At 43.4% G+C, this 24,825-nt stretch overlaps 1 protein-coding gene across 1 annotated transcript in view; it reads right to left on the bottom strand.

Moving 5' to 3' along the window:
• Positions 1-24,825, bottom strand: part of ARHGEF3 (Rho guanine nucleotide exchange factor 3) — a gene marked incomplete at both ends in the record, with an annotated part of 233,359 nt that overhangs the window by 163,872 nt on the left and 44,662 nt on the right. Inside the window, one exon of the mRNA XM_084247482.1 lies at positions 20,870-20,936. Within this exon, the coding sequence (XP_084103608.1) occupies positions 20,870-20,936 (67 nt within the window). The remainder of the gene's footprint in view (positions 1-20,869; positions 20,937-24,825) is intronic.

The following is a 24,825-nucleotide window of genomic DNA, read 5'->3' as shown; positions in this document are numbered from 1 at the left end:
CAATTCTTAGGAAAAAGAAAGGTTTTAAAAACTGATTAGCTGATAATCTATCAGCCAAAGAGCTTCCTTACTTGGAAATGAGACTTACTATTCAGCATTATACTGTCAAAATTGATTAGAAGTGGAAAACCTGAGTATGAAGGGGGTAATATTCCTAACATTTTAATAAGTACTCAGGAGAATTGCAAAAAGTAATTTGTTTATATCAAAAAGCAACTCTTGACAAACTGAATTTCTGAGTTAAAAGTATATAACAAAATCAGAAATCATTTTATTAAAAAGTTTCTTCTCTTCATTATTTTGATGCCAGATATCTCCTGAGGGATAATTTCTGGGAAACACTGGCTGGCTGGAATAATGAACAGTATTATGAGAGCACTGTGATTTTTGGCTCTGCCATTTATTAGTTGAATGACCTGGTAAGTCACTTCTTAATTTCCTTGACCCATAGTTTCCCTATCTATGAAACAGGAATAATGATACTATCATCCCTGGTGGAACTGTAGACTATAGGACACTAATTGATACATGATGGTCTTTTTCACTATCTTTTCTGTTTTCGCATAAGCTTTAAAATTTCCCATCTGGAAAAAAAATTACAAAAAAGTTAAAAGCATGGTGATAATTCCTCTATATTTTTCAAGCTAGAAAAGGAAGTTTTTGTGTAATTATGAAAACTGATTCATGTTTCCCTCTCAGCAAATTGAAAGGATAGCCCCAAGTCCAAAACAGATTGATTTTTACCCTGATTTGAATGAGAGCTGTCAACTGAGCATCTAATAAGAAAACAGCAATGGAAATTTGCAATTTCCTATTCCTTCCAATTGGAAGAAAAAATGTGAAGGTGTCTAAACTGAAGTCACATCCTTATTTTTTTAATGTTAAAATACTGACTTCCTTGAGATCCCTGTGTCCATAGAAAAATTTCAAAACTTCTAGAAATTATCCTCAAGAAAGCACCAAGAGATTAAGTTCATTCCCCCTATACAACAGTGAAAGCGGCTTTCTGTTGTTATTTTGCTTGGTGTGTGCCCATGTGTATACGAAGAACAAATATTGCCACTTTTCCTCTGCTTAAGTTGGATTCAGAAAGGAATCAGCTAAACACCAACAAACCAACTAGGGGAGACACAGAAAAGTCTTCCAGCTCCAACCACAGAGCTTCCTCCCTGTTGGGGCTCTGCCTTGAGGCTGTCCCTTTAAGTCAGACTTCCTGGCCAGGCTCAGAGATTTCCCATGCAGCTTCCTGGAGACGGTATAGGATAAACAATCAACTCTACAGCAAAATCACGCACAATAAGCCCCATATGACCATAACAAGAAGCAATTATAAGCACTGACAATGACAGGGGCATTTCCACGGGGAATGCAAATCGTGATAAACACTGCAGAAACATGCTACTCCACACACCTGCACAAACTGATTTTAAAAAATAAAAGTTCCTTTCATCAGATTGAGACTAGTTGCTTCCATATTCAGCACATTTTCTTTTAATCAACCTTCTTTTAATCATTTTCTTTTAATCACAGGTCTTTCTTAAAGTGTCACCACCTATTAGATGAATGCTGCTAAGGTGTGGGGTAAGTGATGGTCAGGTTTTTACACCGCTAGCCTCTGTGGCTATCACCTGCAGCCTTGAATGCAGGAGGCACTTGTGAGCATGGGCTCCGGGTACGCATGCCTGATGGTGGACACCTGGAGTATGGTGTGGGCATGCATAAGTGGGCATACCTGAGGCGGAGGCTATAAGGGAGGCTTGAGGATATACAGAGACGGCTACGGTGGCAGTACCGCTACAAGAGGATGAGTGACTACACAGAGGCAGGACCACGAGACAACGCCAGAAAAAGCCCAAAGAGAGAGTAAAGATTCCCAGCCTCCCAGCCCCCCTGGCCTCCCTGCCTTGCCAGCCTGCAATTTGCCCTACAACAATTGGTGTAGAAAGAGCATTAAAACCTGAAAAAATCCACTGAGGGCTCTGGACTCTCCTTTACCCACCTGCTTGAATTGATGGAGAAACTTCCCTGTGCATGCTGGCACAACAGGAGGCCAAATCACACCATGAGTCACCCCAGGTGTCTCTGTGATGGACATTTAGCACCCTCTGGATGCTCTGCAGTTCATTCCCCTTCCAAGGTTTGAGGAAACTCCCAAATCATGAATCAGAGCCCATATTCTAAAGGGATAAGGATGCCATCCATTTGCTTTCCCAACCTCCCTCACATCTAGGGTACAAGAGCAGGAGCTATATTCAGCCAATTGACAGTCCCATTCCAGAAATTGGCATCAAAAATTGAGGATAAGGATGCCATCCTTATTCTAAAGGGATAAGGATGCCATCCATTTGCTTTCCCAACCTCCCTCACATCTAGGGTACAAGAGCAGGAGACAGATTCAGCCAATTGACAGTCCCATTCTAGAAATTGGCATCAAAAATTGGCTGCAAAGCATCAGGGATGATGCAGACTATTCTGGTGATGGTTGTGGCATCTCACAGAGGCAGCAGTGGGAGCAGACTGAGTAGTCATGTCTGTAACTGGTGCTGACAGAACACAACACCTACACCAGGCAGTGGCAGCAGTGCATCCTTTTAGGATATGGTGGTGGTGCTGGTTCCTGATGCTTCCAAAATTCTCTGAGCTTCCTATATCCTTCAATTAATTCATTTCTGCTTAAGTCAGAACTGTTATTGCTAGGAGTTAGTTCATGCATGCACACAGAACACAGAATGGGCTAAATTATAAGTAGCCCAGCAACCAGTCTCGAAAAATTATTCTGAGCATAAAAACTGAATAACTAGGCCTCATTGGTGATGCAAGGGGTTAAGCACAGCACTGTGAAGCTATCCACAGCCTCTGCAGCACAAGTTCCATCCCCGGACAGCCAGGGAGCTACCCACATGGCGCAGCGGACCTCTCCTGTCTTACCCACCGCTCCCTTCAGCAGTGTATTTCAGTCAGTCTGCCTGTTCTGCTCCCCACTGTGTCTCTAGTGAATCCTCTCATACTCCCCCTGCACCTCTGGCCTGTACCCCAGTTCTTGTATGCATAAATACATCTTTTAAAAAAGAACTGAATAACTTCTTTTACACTTGAAATTCTACCCAAACACTGTCTCTTGGCTCATTAAGTCTTGCATCAATTGGCCCCTGTCACCCTCCTGACCCCGATTTCATTCTACTCTCCTCCCAAGCTCTTAGTCATATCTTCTGTTCCTCATGGGATTTTTTTTCTGCCTCAGGGACTTTGCACTTGCTCTCCAGAAAATTCTCTAAATTCCTCTAACTTCACATTGCAGCAGTTGGCTCTCAACTGATAGGACCCCTTCCCTGACCCATCTAAAGGACCACATCCTGCCCCCCACTATCATCACCATCTTCTCTATCACAACATTCTGCTGTTTTCCTGGATAGCACATATCTTGTCAGTAATTTATTTCATGATTATTTACTATAACAATCACCATGAACTTGGGGCTTGCTATATGCCAGATGCTAGCCTAGTAACTCATTTAATTCTGTGACCACCCTATAAAAGAGGTCCTTCTGTTATCCCTAGTTTACAGATGAGAAGGGCTCAGAGGGATTAAGAACACCGTCCACTTGAGGCTTGGCCTGCAGCATGGGCTCTTTGCCACAGTGCCATTCAGGCAAGTTGTCCATCAGTGGCAGTATAGTCTGGGCCACAGGACAGGCCCAGCCCTCTTGGAACCTGCAGCCTGGTGCCTTAGATCTCCTACATCATTTTCTAGCTCTCATCCACAGACCCCCTTCAGGGAAGAAAAGTGCCCAACGTGACAGACATACAAAAATACCTGGAAGAGCCTACAGGCTAGAAGGGACACCAACCTCAAGCAGTGCTTGGTGCTCAAAGCCTCATTTCACAGCCTTGGGGCACTAGGAACACAGAGGAAGCAGCTAAGGACAAATCTCAGGTCTGCCTAGAGAAAGTGCCATTTGAGCAGGTCCTTAAAGCAGTGTAGGCAGGGCCTCCCTGGTGGCATAGGTGGTTGAGCGCTGCACTGTGAAGCTGTCCACAGCCTCTGCAGCGCGGGTTTGATCCCAGCTGGCCGGCAAGAATCCCACATGGCACGGCAGACCTCCCCTGTCCCACCCGCTGCTCCCCTCAGCAGTGTGTTTTATCAGTCTGCCTGTTCTGTTCCCTGCTTTGTCTCTGGTGAATCCTCTCACCCTCCCGCGCATCTGGCCTGCCCCCCAGCACTTGTATAAATAAAAAATAAATCTTAAAAAAAAAAAGTATAGGCATTGCCAGGCTGAGGGGTGGGGGCCAGGGCAAAGGAGAGAAGTAGGGAACAGCCTGGCTCATGCAGGAAGTACAGAGATGGCCACGGGTCTGTGGAAGGGACAGGGTGGGACAGCCAGGAGATGAGAAGGTTGCGGTCAAGGCAGGAATTCCAGTTCTCTCCTATAGAACATAGGGAGCCAGTGCAAATTTTTCAGCGAGAACATATGCGTGAAAAGAACAGTGACCATGGCTACAGAACACTGATGTGGTGTTTTGGTACCTAATTTCTCACATATTTTCGAGTACAAGTACATAAATACATCAGCTAAAAGCCAGTGATTGTACCAACAATAACAACGAATTCCATTTCTATGCTTCCCAACTCCTTCTCCTTGCTAAATGAGAGGTGAGATAAATTTGCCCTTCCAAAAGGAGTTAAGCACAGCCATTCCCTCCTGCAATGTGAGATTACACAGAGCTCTCACATGGGTAATTTATGGAGAAGAAAAGGAATTCCCCCGCTACTTGACTTTACAACTCCAATCACCTCTGCCCAGATTCTCCCAGGGTGATAACAAGAACCTCGCCTCTGGGTTGTGTCATCATTAAAATGAGAGTCTGATTTTTTTTTTTCATAATATACAAGGGCCTCCTATGTTGAATGAGGACCTGGGGGCTTCAAGAGGGAGCCCCAAGAAAACCCTCTGAGGCATATTGTGACAGGCCTAAGGAAATGGAATGCCAGGCGTACAGCTGAGGTCAGGGAGCAGCTGAGGCCAGTTAAGATTGATGTACAGCATCAATCTACTGGAAAGTAGACCGCAAATTAATGAAAGCATTTTAGCACGGGGGTTAGGGATAGCAATTCTGGGTCTAACAGCCTGGATTCAAATTCCAGTGCAACTGCATACTGTGTGACCTCTGGCAATTTACCTAACTTCTCTGTGCCTCAGTTTCATCACCTGTTAAATGGGAATAACAGGAGAACCCACCACACAAGGTCATTGTAAGAACCAAATAAGATACCTACAATAGTGCCTACCACATGATAAGAAATGACAGCAGCTTCCCGGAGATTGTAAGATAAACAATGAACTCTGCAGCAAAATCATGGAAAATAGGTTCCCATGTGCGAGACAACAAAAAGTAATCTGGAAGTGCTGACAATGGATAGATGCTGGCATTTCCAATAGGAGTGTATGCAAATAGTGGTGCTGCTATTGTCATTATTAGATGTAATATTATAGTATATAACATACTTATATTTTAAAAAGTTTTATAACATATAATTTATAATGATTGTACTGTGCTCTCCTTGAACCCAACTCAAGAAAGAATTTGTCAGGAAACTTGAGGGCTCTGCAGGGAGCCCCAGGAGCTGGTACCTGGGCAGTGCTTGTGCAGGGACTTCTGACCACCGTTAGGGAGAGCGACTGACACAACACAAACATAAACTCTAGAGCCAACTGGCTGGACCAGATTCCAGACTTGGGAAAGTCACTTATTCCTTAAAACCTTGCTTTCCTTATCACTACAAAGGCAATAATAGCAGGGCTCCTTCGTAGCTTATTCCAAGCACACGTACTCAACTTTAGACACATTTTTCACAAATAATCTTCCCAATAATGCTGTGGATCACCTACAATTAGGATGTCCATTCTGTAAATGAGAAAACCCAAAGCTCAGAGATGTTCATCAAACTGTCAAAGGCACACAACTCACTGCATGCAGGAAATCTGACAGGAGCCAGCAGTTCCAGTCAAGTCTGTGGATCTGTGAAGCCACAATCCAGGACCAGAGGGGTCAGTAATGTGTGCCTGGAAATCAGCCTTTCAGAAGGGTGTGCTTTTCCCTGCTTTTCCCATTGTAGATCCCTACTCTATGGCACCTGCTAGGCACTCAAACTCCCTCTTGCTGAGCTACCATGTGCTGGGCACTATGTTCAGTGTCCCATCACAGCCTTGCTATCTCATCACCTTGGCAAACCTCGAGGCCAGGACTGAAGAACACTGAGACTCAGAAAGGTTGAGTTCCTGGTCCACAGTCACAGAGCTTGTCAGAGGCATCACTGGGACACATATCTGAGTTTGTCCTACTCCCACTCTGGCTTGGAGATGGGCTCTGAAAACACCCCAGAATGTCCCTCTAGTGCCCCTCTCCTCTCATTACCTCCCACTCTGAAGGGCAAAGCTGCTCATTCCGCACCAGGATAATGATCACGGGGGCCGAACAGGGCCCTGGTGCAAACTATAATTACCGCAGACAACAATTTGCATTCCAAATCTGAAATGTGCTCTGGGCCCCACTTGAGCCCTGTAATCAGCTTAGCCTCTGCCCAAATCATGAAATGAAAACACACAAACTGAGCTGCCGCCGGGTTTGTGGAAAAATGTGCCACCCACCCCCACCCCCACCCCAACACACACGCAAACTGCCACCTGAGTAAAAATCACGCCAGAAGTGGCCAGGGTTGAGCAAGATTTAAATCCCAGAGAGGTCAAATTCCTCTGTTGCAGAACAAAGAAAACAGCAGTCAGGACGGTGGACTAGCAGGGCAAGACCGGTAAATAATTAAAGACAGGAAATGCATTACATAACCCAGGGGCCTCGGTGTAAGGTGGAACAGACACCCTTCCACCTTTATCACAAATTACTGTCTTGCCTGCAAATCACAGGTCAGGGTGCGGTGGCCTTGCTGCTGGCCTTGACACCACAGATTAGCAAAATGGAACAAAATACATTCTATACATTCAAGAAAAGACTCCAGGAGGACCTTTCAGTGGACAAAGAATGCTAGGGCTGGGGTACTCGCAGGTGTGGAGGGAGAGTGTAAAGAGGGGAGTAGTATGGGGATACCATTATTTTCAATCCTGCCTATAGCCTCTTTCACTCTATCTGAATCATAGAGGGAGTCCACGTAGCTAGAGTCACAGGTGCTGGTTAAGTGACAGTCACCGTAGCCCTACTTTCTCTTATGAGAGAAAGAAGACAAACCACACATCAATTTCCATTGCCCCAGATTCTGACCAAGACATTCACATGAAATCTCTACTGAGCTGATGTTGCCTGCAAGCTGAATCCAGACTGCCCTAAAATTCAGTGTGTCTCAAACTTCAGTGTGCAAACAGATCACCTGGGCATCTTGATAAAACTCAGACTCTGATACAGGTGTGGGTCAGGGCTTGTGATTCTACATTTCTAACACACTTCCCAGATACTTGCACACCTTGAGGACCTTTGCTAGGAGACAAGCTAGTAGCTTACGTAGATTTTAAAAAGTCAAATTTTCTGTTTCTACTGTCATGATACTAAGTGATGAGTTTGCACTGTGTATCTTTAAAGTTCTTGTTGTCAGGCTCTTGCCACTTCAGCACTTCCAAGTTACCTTCTGGTTAACAGGATGACTTCCTGAAGGAAAATTTTGTTTAGAAACACTCCACCACGTCTTCCCTTGGTCAGAGTTGCTGGAAGAGCCCTGGAGCTTCTGCGGGCCAAGGGACCTGAGCCATGTTGTCAAAGGACATCAGAGCTGAGAATCTTGCCTTCGCCAGCTCCACTCCCTGTCTGCCGGGAAGCCAGCCTGCAGGTTCAGCCAACCTGCTAGTCCTGCTCCCAGCTGTGGCTGGGGGTGTTTTAGGGACCTGGGCATGTCAGTCACAGGTTGTCCTTCCCTACCAGATAAACACCTTAAGAAAAATCATTCAACTAACCCAACACAGTTTTGAAAAAACTGGAGCTGGCTGCCCTGACCCTTTCGGCAAAGAGCACACAATGAACTGCTGATAGCATCTCCTCACCATTGTCAACATAAACCCTGCCAGGACAGCAGAAAAGAGCCTGGGGACTGTAAGCAACAACAGTCACATGAGTTTGTTTAAATAAACACAATTACCAACAGGTAAAAAAAAAAAAATTTTTTTTTAAATCTCCTTCTATTATTAAACCAGAAACTTATGAGATTGAGTTCTTCTAGAAATGAAACTAGAATCAAGTATAAGAAACAGAAGGTAGCTAAGGGGAGAATACCCAGAATACCAACTTTGTGTTTCCACCAATAACCCACACGTAAAAGTAAAATTTTGGGATAAATGATAGCACTACAAAAGCCAAGTTCATTGAGATACTCGCACTGCCTGCTTACGACCTGATAGTAAGAATTTTCTTTCCTGTTCTTGTCCAGTGTACTTTTTTTTTATGACATTTACTACATTTGAGTAGTGGAAATATTTAACATATTAAGGAAGTTGGATACCACTGAGTAACACAAAATTATACACAAGAGATATAAGAAGCAACATTAGTCTTTAAAAGAAAACCCTTATGCAGAAAAAAGAAAGCAAGTGGGCCAGTGAAGGGAAACGGGCATTTATAAAAGCAGCAAGATGATAATGTTCCCGCGGTGGGTGCACTCAGTGGAGGGGATCCGATGAACGGTGTCAGAATGACTAATGAACAAGATGGAGAAGTCACTTCCTGAGCAACGGATGCTGGAGAAGAGGAGGGAATCGAGGACAAGTATTTCAGTGGCACATATGCAGAGCTCTTAGTCACTCTGGATAACGAGATGAGTGTATTTTAAAAATAAGGGGAAAAGACATGACATCAAGACTTTTATAAGAGTAGGCAGCCGGAGGCTTTATTATATTTCGAGACAGCAAATCTTGTTCATTTGTACCAATTTCTACAAACTGGAAAAGACTAGTCCAGTCTAAAATTCCATTTTTGACCTTCCTTGAGAAGTTTTAGAATTTGTGATAAACTTATTAAGAGCTGACAAAGGCTCCTCCAAGAAAATCACATTCAATTTTAGTTCCACAATATAAAATATAACTGGGGTGCAGAGGAGGAGGGTGTTTTTAAAAACCCGGTGGTCTTTTTGACCGCCAAATTCCTAAGCTAAGTTTGCAAACTACAGTCTTCTGAACTTCAATAATAAATAAACCCAAGAGGAGCAATACATGGACTACCTACATTAGATATTTTTCTCTAATTTTCCAAAAGTGATATTCTAACATATTGTGCCAAGCTGTCATCCAGAACCTATAAAAATAAATGTGCCCCAACTCAGTAAGATGCAACTGGGTTACCAATTAATTCTTTAGATTATTAACTGTTTCTGAGGAGGTTGTTTTAGAGCTGTGATTTCTCTCTTGCCTGAGGATACAGTATTCATTCTTATGAAGGGGCTTCCCTCCCCTCTCAAATACCCTTGTAGGTTTTATGGATTTTGTTGTTGTTATAAAAGGAAGATAAAATTTCTCCAAGTTCATCTTTATCAAGTTCTAACATTTGAAACTCCTCCACAAATAGCCATATTTTAAAATTCCATCTTAGGTAACCAAAGGATTTGGGCCAATTCATTGAATTTAGACTTATTCTTATTGCCTGTTTAGAATGATTTCTATTCTTAAACCTTAAAACCTAAAGCTCCACTTCAAAATGACAATTCAAATATTTGACCATTTTTCTTCCCCTCAAATATATAAATCATGTATGCAACCTGTAGAAACTTGGGAAAGTTCAAAAACAAAGAAAAAAGTATTCCTTATGTGCTATAAAGCAATGTTACCCCAATAAAGGGGGAAAAATCCCCTAAACCTCACTTACTAAGAGGAAACCATTATTAATTTTTGGTATATTTTCTTTCAGTCTTTTTCAGTGATTTTTTTTCCCCATAGCAGGTCATTATTATACATAAAATTTTGTTTGTTGACTTTAAAAACATAACAATGAACATTTCTCTGAATTAACACATTTCTCCCATCACCCCTTCATGAAGGCACAATAAGTATCCCTATGGATAAAACACAGTTCACACCAACTGTTTCCAATTAATGAACATTGAGACTTTCCCCTTTTTTTTCCTATCATTATAGCAATTGCTACCCTAAACATTTTGTGCATAAATCTTAATCCATACCTCTGTGACATCTGTAAGAAAGATTCCTAGAAGTGAAGATGGCTTGTACAAGTATATTTACAGTTCTTGACAAAATTAACTTTCCAGAAAAAGGTCAAGTCACAATGCCACTGACTGCCCGTGAGAGCATCTATCCTTCAGCACCCTAATCAGCATTTAAAATTATCACTTTAAAAAATGCGGATTATGGGCCTCCCTGGTGGCGCAGCAGTTGAGCGCTGGGTTGAGAAGCTGCCCGCAGCCTCTGCAGAGCCGGTTTGATCCCCGGCTGCACCCTGGCCACTGGAGGAGGGTCCCACATGGCGCGCAGACCTCTCCTGCCACCCGCTGCTCCCCTCAGCAGTGTATTTCGGTCCTTCTGCCTGCTCTGCTCCCCGCTCTGGCTCTGGTGAATTCTCTCGCCCTCCCACGCTTCTGACTGTACCCAGTGCTTGGATAAATAAATAAATAAATCTTTTTAAAAAATTAAAAAAAAATAAAAATAAAAAATGCAGATTAGTGCCATAGGTGAAAAACAGCACTTGAAAAAAAATTTTTTTATTCTAATTCTTAACACTGACCTGCTGAGGTCAGGGATATCAAATGGTCCCTCAATATCTAAATAATCTTTTATCCTTTAAAACATGGTGTTAATTTTTCCTACATACAAAAATGCAATCAAAACCACAAACATGAGAAGAATGTAGTCATTTGTTGGAAGTTTTCACTGGGCATCTAAGTTGCTGGAGTTAAGGAACCAGGAACAGCAAGTTCAACGTACCAGCCTGTGACAGGCAGGAAAGACGCCAGTGCAGAGTTGTGAGCTCAATAAATGCAGGACTGGATCCACCACCAAACTCCACAAGATAGAAAAGATTTGAATTACCATAAGTCAACACCTATCAGAAGGAATACAGAGGAGTGCTCAAGAATATATCCAGACTATATTTAAAATTCATTCAATAGCTTCTACACAGAAATTGCTTTCCTCCCTCGAAATCTGTCTATATTCCCATATACATCCAGTAAATCTCTTCTATTTAATAGCACACATGCAAAGAGAAAGTGGTGTGGACTCAGTCTCCTTTAATCCAGGGCATGATCTCTGTAGCATGAGGAAAATATTGGATAAATGGAGAGTTTTCCATTATACTGGAAATGGTGTGGGTATCTTCCCCATACTCTTTTTCCAGGAAATGTGCCCACTTTCCCCAATGTTGCCCCTAATTCCTGCTGAGTGAATCTAACAGCAGCAGTAGTGGGAGAGGAGTCTTTATTGAGCACTTAGACCCAGTGCTAAACACTTGACCTGGATTATTTCACTAAATTCTCATAAGGACCCTGGAAGGAGACAGATTTTTCAGATGGGAAAACTGCATCTCAGACGGCTAGTTACTTGCCCAAACTGGTGCATGGCAGATCCATTTGACTCTGACTCTCTGGCCCCGGATGACTGCACAGGGGGAGAGAAGCACTTCTAGGAGTCAGCCAGCAGCCTGCCCGCCGTACGGAAGCCCCAGCACAAGAAAGGAGATATGACGAAGGCTTTCATAGGGAATCAGTTAGGCCTATCCTATGACTAGACTGCCCTGTGAGGGCAGGAGAGAGCTGCTAACACATTGTGTCAGGCTGGGTCAGAGCTGCCACTCCTGCAAATCCAGCGATGCCACACAAAAGGGACGACACCAGAAACAGAACTTACATGGCAGAAGGAGAAAGCAGAGAGGAAGAAACCAATGCACGGAGAGAAATCTGGGTCCTGCAGCTGCCTATTCCCTTATTAAACAGCCCTTTCCTTGAGGTAATAGTAATAAATTCTTTGGGGGGGGGAGGGGCAAAAGTTCTACCTAACACGCCCATCAAGGAATTTATAGAGAAGTTACTCTGCACTCATAGATTAAGTTGTCATTAGCATCTGCCTGGTACAAATTAGCACCCACCCATAATAACAAATGGATACAAGTAGCTGACTCTTAGGAAGTTTTCCTGTCCCAAAGTGCTTAACCTAAAACAAACCTAGTCTTTAGACCTGAGTTACCAATGAAAATATATAGGACAGAGGGACAAGTTAAATGACATCACAGGGAAGCAATCAGATAAATTCAAAGGTGAGACACACTCCATAAGCAACTGGTCTAGTCTTTTTAAAAAATCAATGTCATTAAAAAAGAGAGAGAAAGAGGGAAGAGTGGCATATTCAAGAATAAAAAAACACTAAGAAGCATAATAACAAAATGGAATAGTGGCCTTCAATTGGACACAAGTGAACAAAATATCCAAATAGATGCAACACATGATTATTGAGTGGACATAAAAATATAAAAGAAAATTGGTGAAGTATGGATTTAATCAAATCTCAGGAAATGGGGAATTTTATCAGTAAATTTCTTAGATTTGATACTGATGCGATGTTACTGCAGGAAATCATCCTTATTCTTAAGGCACATTTATTGTAGAATTTAGAAAGGAAGGGTCCTCAGGTCTATAATCCTGTTACTTAGAAATGATTTAGAAAAGTCAAATTAAACTGTATAAACAGTCAAAGAGAGATACTTGGTAAAGCACAATGTTAGCAACTGCTAAGTATAGACAGTGGGTGTTTATTGTAATTATTTTTGACCTTTCCATTTCAAAATTCCTCATAATAAAAGTGGAAAATAATTGCACACAAAGTAAAACAAAAAAATCAAGGAAATACACTAGAAAGACAGGAGATAAGTCCTGTCCCTTCTCTCAATAAACCACACTTAACAGCTCCTTCTCTACTAGCAGATCAAATATTACACATACACCTTCAGTTTAGCTGCAGATGAAGCCAAAACTTGTTTTCAGGGAGCATACTGCAAAAAAAATTTTTTTAAAAAAGCCCACATCAACCACCATGACCCACTGGGATCATCAAAACAGCAAGTTCTGAGTCACAACTGTCCTCCCCATTTTCTTTTCAAGGAGTAGATATAGTTGAACCTGCATAAATTAAAGGCATATCTGATAAAACTGCACTTTACTTTCCTCAAACCAGAGCGATGATGTGAAACAAATGGGCCTCATTCTCTCTTTTTCTAAAAGGGATGTTAGATCAAATCAGCCCTGGGGGTACACAAAATACACTATGTATTAACAGAGGTTAGTTGCTTGCAACCTCCCTCCCTCTGATTGTGTCAGCCAGGAGCTCAGGGCACCAGCAGTTCAGGCTGCTGATGCAGCCTCTAACCCAGCTGGTCTGGCTATCAGCATCACAGGACATATCAGCACTCAACGGCACAAAAAGGCTAGTCCAGGGATTGTGTTCTAAGAGACTTCCAGAGTTGGATGGCAAAAGGAAAGAGCTCCGGTTAAGAGAAGAATTTCCATTATCAGGCTTATATAGAGCAGCCCATTTAAAAATGGGCCCTGTGCAATTAATCAAGGAGCACTTACTTTGAAAGAACATTTATTTCGATAGCTGAAGATTAATAAGTCTGTAAGACTTACCTTCAATAACAGAAATTAACTCTAGATAAGCGGTGAGTAAGCAGAACATGTGTGTACTATATATATTTGGGAAATGATGAGGCATCTGGTTACTAAATGTTTTTATGCACTCGATATGCATGAGACTTAGAGGTACTAAATATACACAGGCACTAAGTATTTATGAGTACTTAGTATATCTCAGGCCTTAATTTAACTACTCATTGGAGAGGCCCATTCTGGCTTCATGTGTCCTCTGGCCAAAAACAAAAATAAAATTAAAATTACCCCAAGTATTCAACCAGTTCATTGGCAAACTGCAACTGTTGATTGAGTGACTTATCCCTGAGTCTTTTTAATAAAGCACCCGTATTAGGCCTACAGTCCATGTGCCTTGTGCTTGAACTTCAACCCTGGTCCTTGGACCACATCATCACAGTGGCCGATATAGACATGTGCTGTGAATCCCAGGATTCAGGTGAGATCCTTCCAAGCTGCCTGCATCCTCTCTGTATTGTTAATTTACTCCACTTTTTCCCCCTTGCTGCTGATTATGTTTTTCCAAAATAGTTAAATGAACAGTGTGATTTGAGCACTTTAAAAAGCAGCGGGCAGGGGAGAGGGGGCTTATTTTTAAAGAGTCACAATGAGCTAAACCCAGTTCAATCCATTAAATGGGCCATTTAATGGCCATTAATTGCAAAGAGGAAGAAACTGATGGGAGGGAACAAAAATCAGTGACAGGACCTTTACCAACTTCCTTACAATTCCCATCTCAACTTCTATCATGGGCAGAAAACAAATAAAATAAAATCCGTATGGAGGGGAAAAGGAAAATTGAGGATTGAAGGTTCAATCTCAGAAAAGGAGTTTTCTCAATAGATTTTTTTTCCCTTGGTTCTCAACATCAGCAGCTTCTCTCATGCCTTCCAACAGTATAAGGGCCTTTTGGGGGTGACAAGATCACACCATGGTCTTGTTTGTAGAAGAAAGACTAAATTTGATTAAAATAAAAAATAAAACGCTCCATGAAAAATCATAAATGTGACAGACGACAAGCAATACTGAGATGGATTCTTGGGCTGCCTTCTATTTAAAACCCTCAGCTAAGCTTTGATACTTCCCAACGTTATAGAAATGACTTTAGTCAATTCAGAATGCACTTTTCCAGGCTCTGTTATTATTCTGAGTAATCCAGAGAACTATTACGTTTTACAGCCTATGAGCAGGCTACTTTTGCTCCCAGATCAGATTTGAGTTGGAAAAAACCTGTAACTAAAAGGTCTGCTTCTAACCACACATAAAAGAAGAATTAGGACTAATGTCCATTTGAGATTCAGATCCTGGCAATCAGGGTACTACTCTTCACTAAGGAGGAGAAATGAAGACTTTTGCAGACCTAGTGCTTCTCCCCTTCTTTTGGAAACTATGGCTTCCAAAACCATAATTTTGTGCCCACGTTACTATGGTTAGCACAGAAGCCACGAAAGCGATACCAAATGCCCCCATTTCATGGCCACCACTGACTGGTCCAGGAGTATCCACCTGACCCAAGCTGGACCAATCAAAATCCCTCCCTAGAAATTTTAGCTCTGAGAGAGAAAAGTTCATCTCTCTGCAGATGGCTGCATTACCATTACCACAGTATGGAGAAATGGAGGAAGCCAGTCCTCAGAGAAAGTGCAATACATAACAGAGGAACAATTATGGGCTTCTGGTGCCTGGTTCTAGGGGATTCTGAGGTCCTGCTGCACTTTAGAATCATTGAGTTGAGTTTCTTGCAGCTAAGACTTTTAACCCTACATCAAAAGTATCTTTACCTTTCATAATTCTGGAACAAAATGGGGAAAATTGGACTGATAACTATGTCAATAAACAAAGGGATCTATAAATTCTGCCTCCACAGTGCAGAATTTCCATCACTGTCATACAAGCCACTATATCCCTACCGCCTCACATGTGACCAAAAAAAGAAAGATGCTTTTGAATCTAAAAATGAACTGAAAGTGCCTGGCATATTTTTGTGTCAGCAGAATAAAGATGAGATTTTTTTTCTTTTCGTCACAGGTGGCAGCATCTACCCTGAAGCTAGTGGGAAATAAGACTAGAGGACTAAATAGAAACCAGAGAAAGTCAGTTCTTCCTTTCCAGGAAGTATCTCACAGGGAAAGGCATCTATTAAATGCACACATTTAGAAAACAGTCATTTCAGGTGCAAGGGAACCTTGCTTAAAAGGAGTTAATATTTTCTCATACTGTTACATGAAGGTATTATTCAGATAACGTCACACACATTGTAACTCTCATATTTTGAGGAGATGGCATGACTTGCCCCATTCTGCAGATAAGGAGTCTGACACTCTGAAGTGTGTCTCACCTGAAGTCCCTGTTTAGGTAATCTGACCCAGAGCACATGTCTTTTCCCCACCTAAGCTTTTTTTTTTTTTTTTTTATAAATTTTATTGTTATATTCCCCATACAATTGCAGCCCCCTCATTCTGACCCCAATCCCTCCCCTCCCGCCCCCGCCCCCCTAAAAGTGTCTCTGGTTCATAGTTTTTGTTGATTTTGATTTTCACTTTCTTATAGTTATTCATTTTCCTGGTCCCTTATTTAAGTTTTCTAGATTCCTGCTATGAGTGAGACCATCCGGTATTTTTCTTTTTCTTTTTGGCTTATTTCACTGAGCATCATTCCTTCTAGCGCCATCCATGTTGCTGCAAATTGCATGTGTTTATCTTTTTTGAATGCTGAGTAATATTCCATGGTATATATGTACCACATCTTCTTGATCCAGTCATCTATTTTTGGGCATTTGGGTTGTTTCCAAAGCTTAGCTATTGTAAACAGTGCTGCTATAAACATAGGGGTGCAGGTGTTCTTTGGAATTGATGTTTCTGTGTCCTTTGGGTAAATACCTAGGAGTGGAATTGCTGGATCATATGGAAGCTCTATGTTTAGTAGGTCCAGAAATCTCCACACAGCTCTCCACAGTGGTTGGACCAGTTTGCACTCCCACCAACAGTGCAGAAGAGTTCCTTTTTCTCCACACCCTCGCCAGCATTTGTTGTTGCTAGTTTTTTTAATATGTGCCATTCTCACTGGTGTAAGATGGTATCTCATGGTAGTTTTGATTTGCATTTCCCTGATGGCAAGTGATGTTGAACATTTTTTCATATGCCTGTTGGCCATTTGCATTTCCTCTTCAGAGAAGTTTCTTTTTAGCTCTTCTGCCCATTTTTTGACTGGATTATTTTCTTTGTTGTTGTTGAGTCTCATCAGCTCTTTGCAGATTTTTGTGATCAGTCCTTTATCATTAGTGTTGGGTGCAAAAATGTTCTCCCAGTTGTCCCCACCTAAGCTTTTGTCATAACCGCCAAGGAACACCTACTCAATAGAGCTTGGGCTCTACTGTCCAGACACAGCGGACAGTAAAGCCCCTCAGTCTGAGTGTGCACAGAACAAGCTCTAGCCACTGCAGGGGTAGGTGTGGGGGTGAGGAGGAGAGAGAGATGGAGTGGGGGAAGAGGGCAAATTTCCTTAAGCCAGGCACAGCTTGTGCACCCAGATTTATCAGTTCCCATATGCTTAGCTACAACACAAGCCGAATGACTTGCATAAAATAAGTCTTGCTAAGAATCTCCTAGTTAGGAGGTAATAGGTAAGAGTGTTACAGGGCAACTCCAATGTGACAAGGGTTGGCCTGACTGTGGGTCCTCACCTGTGCGCTTAAAAGGGACTTGAGACTCAACTGCAGGCACACATGAACCAAAACCATGCTCTTGACTTCTCTCCACAAACATACCTGACCCGGGGGTGTGGTGGGAAGAACACAGCACCGCACACTGCCTGGCAGGGTGGGAGAGAACCAGAGGGTTGGTAATATGGGGCCTCTGTCTCCTCTGACGCGCATGAGAACAGAGGGGCCAAACACAAGCCACGGTTAACAGCAAGGACAACTCGTGAAAGGGCCAAAGAACTTGGTCAGTAGGAAGGACGTGACCTCCAAGTATCACCTTCCAGAACTTCTCTACAGTCAAAACCTCCAGCAGAAGAAGAAAACCACAGATGCAGATGTGCGGTGGAAGTTTCCAGGGAAGAGAGGAAGGGGTTACAACACAATTCATTCAGCAGGACTAAGTGACAACTAGTTGAAAGCCTCTTTTCCCAAAATGTCTACTGCTTAAGATGCCCACCGCACCCTCTCTCCCCTCATGTCATTTCCACTTTCTCCTGAGCCTCCATGTTTCCCCCTTCACTTCTCAACCAGAGCCCTTGGTTCCTTCTTTTGCTTTTCCCAATCATTTCTCACCACCTCCTCACCCAAAATCACAGGATCCTTTTTCTTTACCAGCTAAAGTGGAATAGAAAGTGCAAATTTCTATAATGGTCTTCTGTGAACATAAATACCAGAGAATACAAATACACCGAGATTCTAAAGCCTTCTTTTCTAAATAAAAAAGAAATCTGAGTTCACAAAAAGCACATCCTACTGCCTGAGGGCAGCACTTTAGGCTCAGCCTACAGCCTGGGAGTCACATCTCACTACAGAAAATGTATCTGCTAGAATAGCCTCAAGTGTCTTCAACCTGGCATTCTGGGTCCTTCTTCTGTTTCAGTGACCATATGACGGTTACAAAGCTGGGAGTGAGGCTGTTCACACTTGGTGAGTTCTCTTTCACCCCGCCGTGCCAGAGAGGATTACAGTTCAAGCCAGGGAAGTCTGCCGACTGACCCTGGACTGTCTCCCTCTGGGACACCTCCATGTCAGGAGCCAGAAGAAATCAAAGCAAGGACAAGAGACCAAGATAAACACCATAACTGGCTTAACTACCTAACAGACTATTCACTCCAACAATTTTAAGTATTTGGGGAAGTTGTGTGAGTTGGCTAAGAATTGGAGGACAGACGGGAAGCTGAAGTCTACAATGCATTAGATTCTGATACCTGTTTAGTTACAGTTACCCAGGCTGTCTACTTGCTTATTCTCCAGCAGTGAGTAACTTATTTTAAATGTCACCTACAGAAGCGAGGATAACAAAAGGTCATTTAAACCAGGTATATATATATATCTAACAGTTTCCTTTGAACAGCAGGTTCTGTGAACCAGTCATGCTCAAAAATGTGCAGAATATTTTTTTAAAGATTTATTTATACAAGAACCGGGGTACAGGCCAGATGTGCAGGAGGGTGAGAGGATTCACCAGAGCCAGAGCGTGGAACATAATGGGCAGACTGACAAAATACACTGCTGAGGGGAGCAGCGGGCATGGCAGGAGAGGTCTGCTATGCCATGTGGGACCCTCGCTGGCCGGCTAGCATCGAACCAGCGCTACAGAGGCTGTGGACAACTTCACAGTGCGGCGCTCAACTGCCTATGCCACCAGGGGAGGCCCCAGAATATTTTTGAAGGGAATACAGCTGAAGAGGTCTCATGGCCATAGGCAGATGATCAATTATGTGAGTTTGTTAGAGACTGAAAGGTTTCCCAACATGCAGAACTTTGAGAGCTACAACAACTGGGACAGTCCTGGGCAAACTCAGGTACATGGTCATCCTAGATGTACCCCAATCCTTGGATAGTGACCACTTTTGAATCAAAAGGAGATCAACATTGAGGGGGGAGAGAGAGGAAAACTACTCTTTCCAAAAGGCTAACTTGTTCACCAGCAGTCCAATTTCTCTACTGCTCAAGACTGACTACAGATGTCAACTATTCCAATGTGTGTACAAATTATTTTGCCAACAAAAGCTTTATGGTTAATACCTTAGGGATATGCTATATGAGCTCTCCTTAATCTAATCTCCATGCACATCAACACACCAAAGGTTCTGAGAAATCCTGCAGTCGTAGCTCTCAGCTGTGCCCCAAGTTGATTTGACCACGCATGTCTTTTTTCATTTGAAGGTTATGATGATCCAACTGAACACACTTTTGAGAAATGGGGGGGGGGTGTCTTATCCACAAAACCATAAACAACCTAGGAGGTACACAACTTGCATTTAGTAAGGCATGAATACCTACTAAAAAAAGGTCAAGACATTTCTCTTTGTACCTAGTGGAAAGCATATTTCACATTTAGCTAAAAGAGAACCATGATCTACATTTACTTTTAATTACACATTTTGGGAAAATAACTGCGACCTATGTATAGGTCTGTATATACAACATACAGTGTGTACATGTCTTTGATATAGGGTATTGAAGAGTAAATTGAACCAGTAAATAAAGTGCTGAAAAGACTAAAATCTTGAACTTGAAATACAATCCAAAGTAGATTTTGTGCCTAATGGATGCAAGACATTTATTTATCTATACATTACATTCATTCATTCATTCATTCAACAAATGAATTAAGCACTGTGCTAGGCCCAGGGATATAGCAATGACCAAGAGATACTATGACCTCTTTATACAACCAATGCTTAGGGCTTCCAATCTTAAATTTCAGTAAGTGCTAAGTAATAGTTTTAGCTTAACAGTGGTAAGAAAGTACAGGGGCACACAGGAGGGACTTTTGCTCAGTCTGGTGGGGGATGGTCATGACAGTTTCCTGCTTAGACCCAGTGGATGAAGTTGGTGAGCCCATTGCAGTGTGTACAGGAATGCAGAGTAGGGAAGCAAGGAACAGTGTTCTGGGCAGAAGGAACAGTACATGCCAAGGTCTGGAGGTAAAAAAGAACTGAGAACATTCTCTATACACACATGGGTCTTGCTCCCAAGGTCAGTGTTAGAACTCACTGTGGCATCCACTAGGCCCACCATACAATCTGACTATTACTATTATGTTAAGGAAGAGAATTTTGCATCCAGAAGAGGTGGGCTCTGACCCCTTCTACACCTGTAAGAGTCTACAGCTTTGTGATTGGGGGAATTTCATGATGCCCTTTAAAGCTTACAGACATCACCTTTTGGAAAGTAAAGCTCCTCACAGTCATAAATCTATGTGTTATCAGACAGGACATTTCCAATTTCTTTTTCCTTCACTGTGTACTGATCCCTCCAGGTTCCCAAGGAAACAGCCACAGTGCCAGCCTCACTGTCTCTTGCTTCATCACAAGAGGCTTCCAGCAGTCCAGGACCAGCAGGGCAAGCAATGTCATCACACATTCACCAGGCCACTTAGAGTTTCTAATTAAACCACAACCACTGATGCAAACATAGTCTCCTCAGTGGCAAAGTCAATGACTGTGACTCTAGCAAAGCCAACCCAACAGCATCCTCCCTGGAGCATCTGGACTGGGACACATAACAGCGCAGGAAAAACTTACCCCTCTGAAATTCCAGGCTTTGGGGGAGGGAAACATGGAGAAGTTGTTTTGCCGCTGCCGTTTAGGCCTAAAAGAGGAGAAAAGAGAAAACAATGAGTTTGGTATTCATTGGTTAGATAATCAGAGGAAACCACTGAATTCAGATGTAGTTTTATTAAAAAAAGAGAGACGCTTGGAGAAATGGTCTGATCCTTGGGGGCAGCTGCGACTGCCTAGAGCAGCCAACTCCTCCCCAGCCCCCCAGGAGGAAAGCCCCAGAGTCCCTCGAAACAGCTTCAAAAATAATGTCAAATCTAAAATTCAACCTGGAAGAATCAGTAAGTATAATAAAACTTCCATCCTCTATCTTCATGTCTCACATACAAACAAACCCCAGATGGACACCATCAGGTGATGTTTATGGCTTCGGCAGCCTGGGACATTCCCTCGTTGCCCACACGCTGGGGAACCCTGGGGTCTCCATGGAGCCACACTTGAGCTCCTAACTTTTAAAGGGGCATCAACGGGATACTTAACAAGCCCAAATTGGCTTTGTCATCTACTAATTTCTCCACATGAATCTCTCTCCTCAGACAGATGGAGGAAGCTTCAATGCAGCAGCTCCAGAGACAGGCACAGGGAAGGACCTGGGAGGCTCCAGCAGGCCAGGAACCTGATTTCTGTCTTGTAAAGTGAACCCACTATTGGCAACATACCTCCAGGGGCACCTTTTATAGTGATTTTAGAGAGTCATAATTATCCCCCTAAGTACACAAATTTCCCATGTACTTAAGTACCACCTCACGGAAAAGCATTTCTGAAAAGGGTCCACCTGGGACTTGCCCTGGAGTGTAATCATTGATTATCAAAAGGGTGCGTGGATGGCGTTTTACTTTGACCTCTCTGCTGTATGACAGAAAATCTACAGTGACCGTGGCCAGGGCTTCACAGCAAGAATGGTGCTCCACAATACAAGAGAAATCAAGATCCTAAGTACAAGGGAATTATAATAGTAGCAGGAGCCAACAGGTATTGAGTATACACTAATAGTTCACTGAGTTCATCTCATTGCCGCTCACTGTGAGGTAGAGTTCAAGATTATACCCACGAATGCCGAAGAAAACAGAGACCTAAGGATATCAGTGACTTGACTGTCATCAGCAAGTGGAAGTGGCTTCTGAAATCCCAGCGTGTTTTGTTAGCTGTGTGACCTCTTGCATGAGGAGCACTCTCTTGAGCTCTTGTGCTCTTATGCTCCCCAAAACAGGGCAACCGATACCCACCACGGAGAGTCAAGACGAGATGCGAGCTGATTCCAGTCCTGCCACAACTGAGTTCTCCATCCATGTCAGCATGGGGCCTCCACCCTGAGTCTGGGCTCCAAGAACCAGAGGCACAGGACGGACAGAGAAGAGCCAGGACAACTTACCATCACAGATGGGAACCCCCACTCGAGGTGTCTTTATATCTATCTCCCCCTTCCCCCCCCTCCTACTCTTTACCCACACTACAACAACAACCACCCAGGCTAATAACATCTCAAGACACCCAGGGAACATGTGGGTGGTTCCGTAGATGTAATACTCTTCTTTATTAGTAACATGTTGGTCTAAGTTCTGAAAAGACATTGCTCCCTTAAAAAAACCAACAGCTTAGAATTCAACAATACTTCTCCCTAGATACCACTCCCTCCCCTCCCGGGTTATAATTGGGCTTTGCTTTCCTAATTATTTGATGAGCTTCACTGCTTCTAAAGCAACAACATACACCAGAACATTTTGAATAGCGGTGTCCCTGTTTGATGTGCTGTGGTCCACAGAATATGCTGATCACAATAATTAACAGGGATTCAGTGACATGATGTGCCAGGGACTGTGCTAAACACTCACCAACGTAACTAAGTCTCACAGCAACAAAACGATACACTACTTTGTAAAGTTAGTACATGACTTGTAAGTAAATTAGTGTTACATATTCTATTTCCTAAAGCCAATGGTCTCACATGCTTTCATATAATGTACAATAAATGCCCTATTGTATGCTATATTCTACCATGCTATATTTTCATATATTATATACGATGACAGTTTAGTGGGGAAATTCTCATTAGTCCATCTTATAGACAAGATAAATGGAGGCTCGGAGATGCCAGAATCACAGCTGGTAGGTGGCCAAATGGGACTCACCTCCAGATGTATCTGGCTCCAGATTCAGAGGGTGTACCTCTCACAGGGAGAGAGGCCCCGCCAACAGGGCTGAGCATGCTTTTGAATGAACGCAGCCTGGGGGTTCCTGGTGGGAGGGCCCCGTATGCCGGGTCTCACAGGCAAATAAAAAGCATCAGAGCAAGTCTGTTCATCCAGAGCACTCTTGCAACTCACTGGGGAAACTGCCAGGAAACCTACCCAGAGAAGGGCTGTCCCTAATTGTTAGCTCCCACCCCCTTGCATTCCACCACCTGCCAGGCTTCCAGATCGCTGCCTCAGCTACAGTCCCCTTTAGCAATCTAATCAGGCATCTCAGTCTCCTGGTAGTCTCCTGGTAGTCTCCTCCTCTTCCTCCCCAGCCCCATGCTACCACCCAGGTGGCTTTCATGACAGCTTCAGGGAATAAAATCTACTCTCCTGAGGAGGCTCGTTGTAAAGCCTGTGAGGGACTCTGGCAACATAAATCACAGCATCTCAGAAGCCTGCCGAGGCCAAGTCCTCATCGCAGGAGCGCCCACCTGTCCTGGGGATATTTCTTGCATTTTTGAAGCAAGTGCTTGGCACCATTAGCAAAAATCCAACCAGACAGGAAATGGCACTTGATACTTCAAATTTCCCAGACACAAGGACATATGGCTGGGCCTCTTCAAGGGGCTGGGGTGGGGGGAGGTAACTGTGTCCAGTCCTCGGACCCCTAACATGAGGTAGGCCTTGCATGGAGTGTGCACACATGTCACGGTCACACCGCAGACCTGGGGAGGAGGCTGCTGACCAGGAGCCGGCCACCTCCTCTCGGGACTGATGGGGCGTGGGATGGATGCTCCAGGCAGATAAAAACTGCTGCAGCTGGAGGGAACACGTCTCAACCCAGAAGGCTACAGACTGGGAAAAAGTGAGCAAGAAGTTATAAACCCTCCACTCTTGAGAGCTTATAGTAGAAATGGAGAAATACCCACAGGAGGAGGGTAACATCAGGATTCAAGGTGTATTTAGGGCATGAACTCAAATCCACATGTGTACGCCAGACTCAAACGGAACAAGCTCAGCAGTGACAGCCCTCAGGGCTGGCAAGAGGCCACATCTTCCCGCCACATGGGAACAAATGTGATGCTTCACCACCACCTTGAAAAGAGGGTGAGTTTCTATTTCCAGAATGACTCCTACGAGTGTGGGTTTCAGAAGTGAACAGTGAGGCTGTTTCTCTGCCCACTCCTCGTGGGACTCAGCCTGATGTTCAGGGTAGAACCCACCTGGGGCGCTAAGAGCAGCTTCCTCCCTCTCTTGCTGGAGACTTGAATCAAGCTGCCTACTTTCAAATTTCCCTGAGCTTCTATTTAAGTGGGGGTAACAATCCTTTTGCACAAATTAGAAGCATTAAATTAACATACTATAGATATATAAGCTCTTAGTGATTGGTATACAAGGTGTGCATTAAGAGTTAGCCCCCTTGCTGGTGATGAGCTCTGGAAGGCCAGAGACTATGTTACTTGGATTCACTATTATTTCTGAACTCCCTGCATTTAGTAGGAGCTTAATGATCCGTTGGGGGAAGAAGGTAAGATGCTTGCCCTCAGTAAGCCCATGGTCAACAGCATCATAGTAGCCTTAGATACACATCGACAGAATATGAATCTACCACTTAAAAAAGAGAAAAAATTCCATAGTGGAGACTATCCCAGGCCTCTGTGTGCCAGGCAGGGACCTTGAGGCAAGTCTGACAAGACGCTGTGGCCATTTGCGGTTCTACTCCCTCGTGCCTCTCTCAGGCTG

Source organism: Talpa europaea, assembly GCF_964194135.1.
Source record: "Talpa europaea genome assembly, chromosome: 11".
Classification (NCBI taxonomy): Eukaryota; Metazoa; Chordata; class Mammalia; order Eulipotyphla; family Talpidae; genus Talpa; species Talpa europaea.
This window is presented reverse-complemented; position numbering and strand designations above follow the sequence as displayed.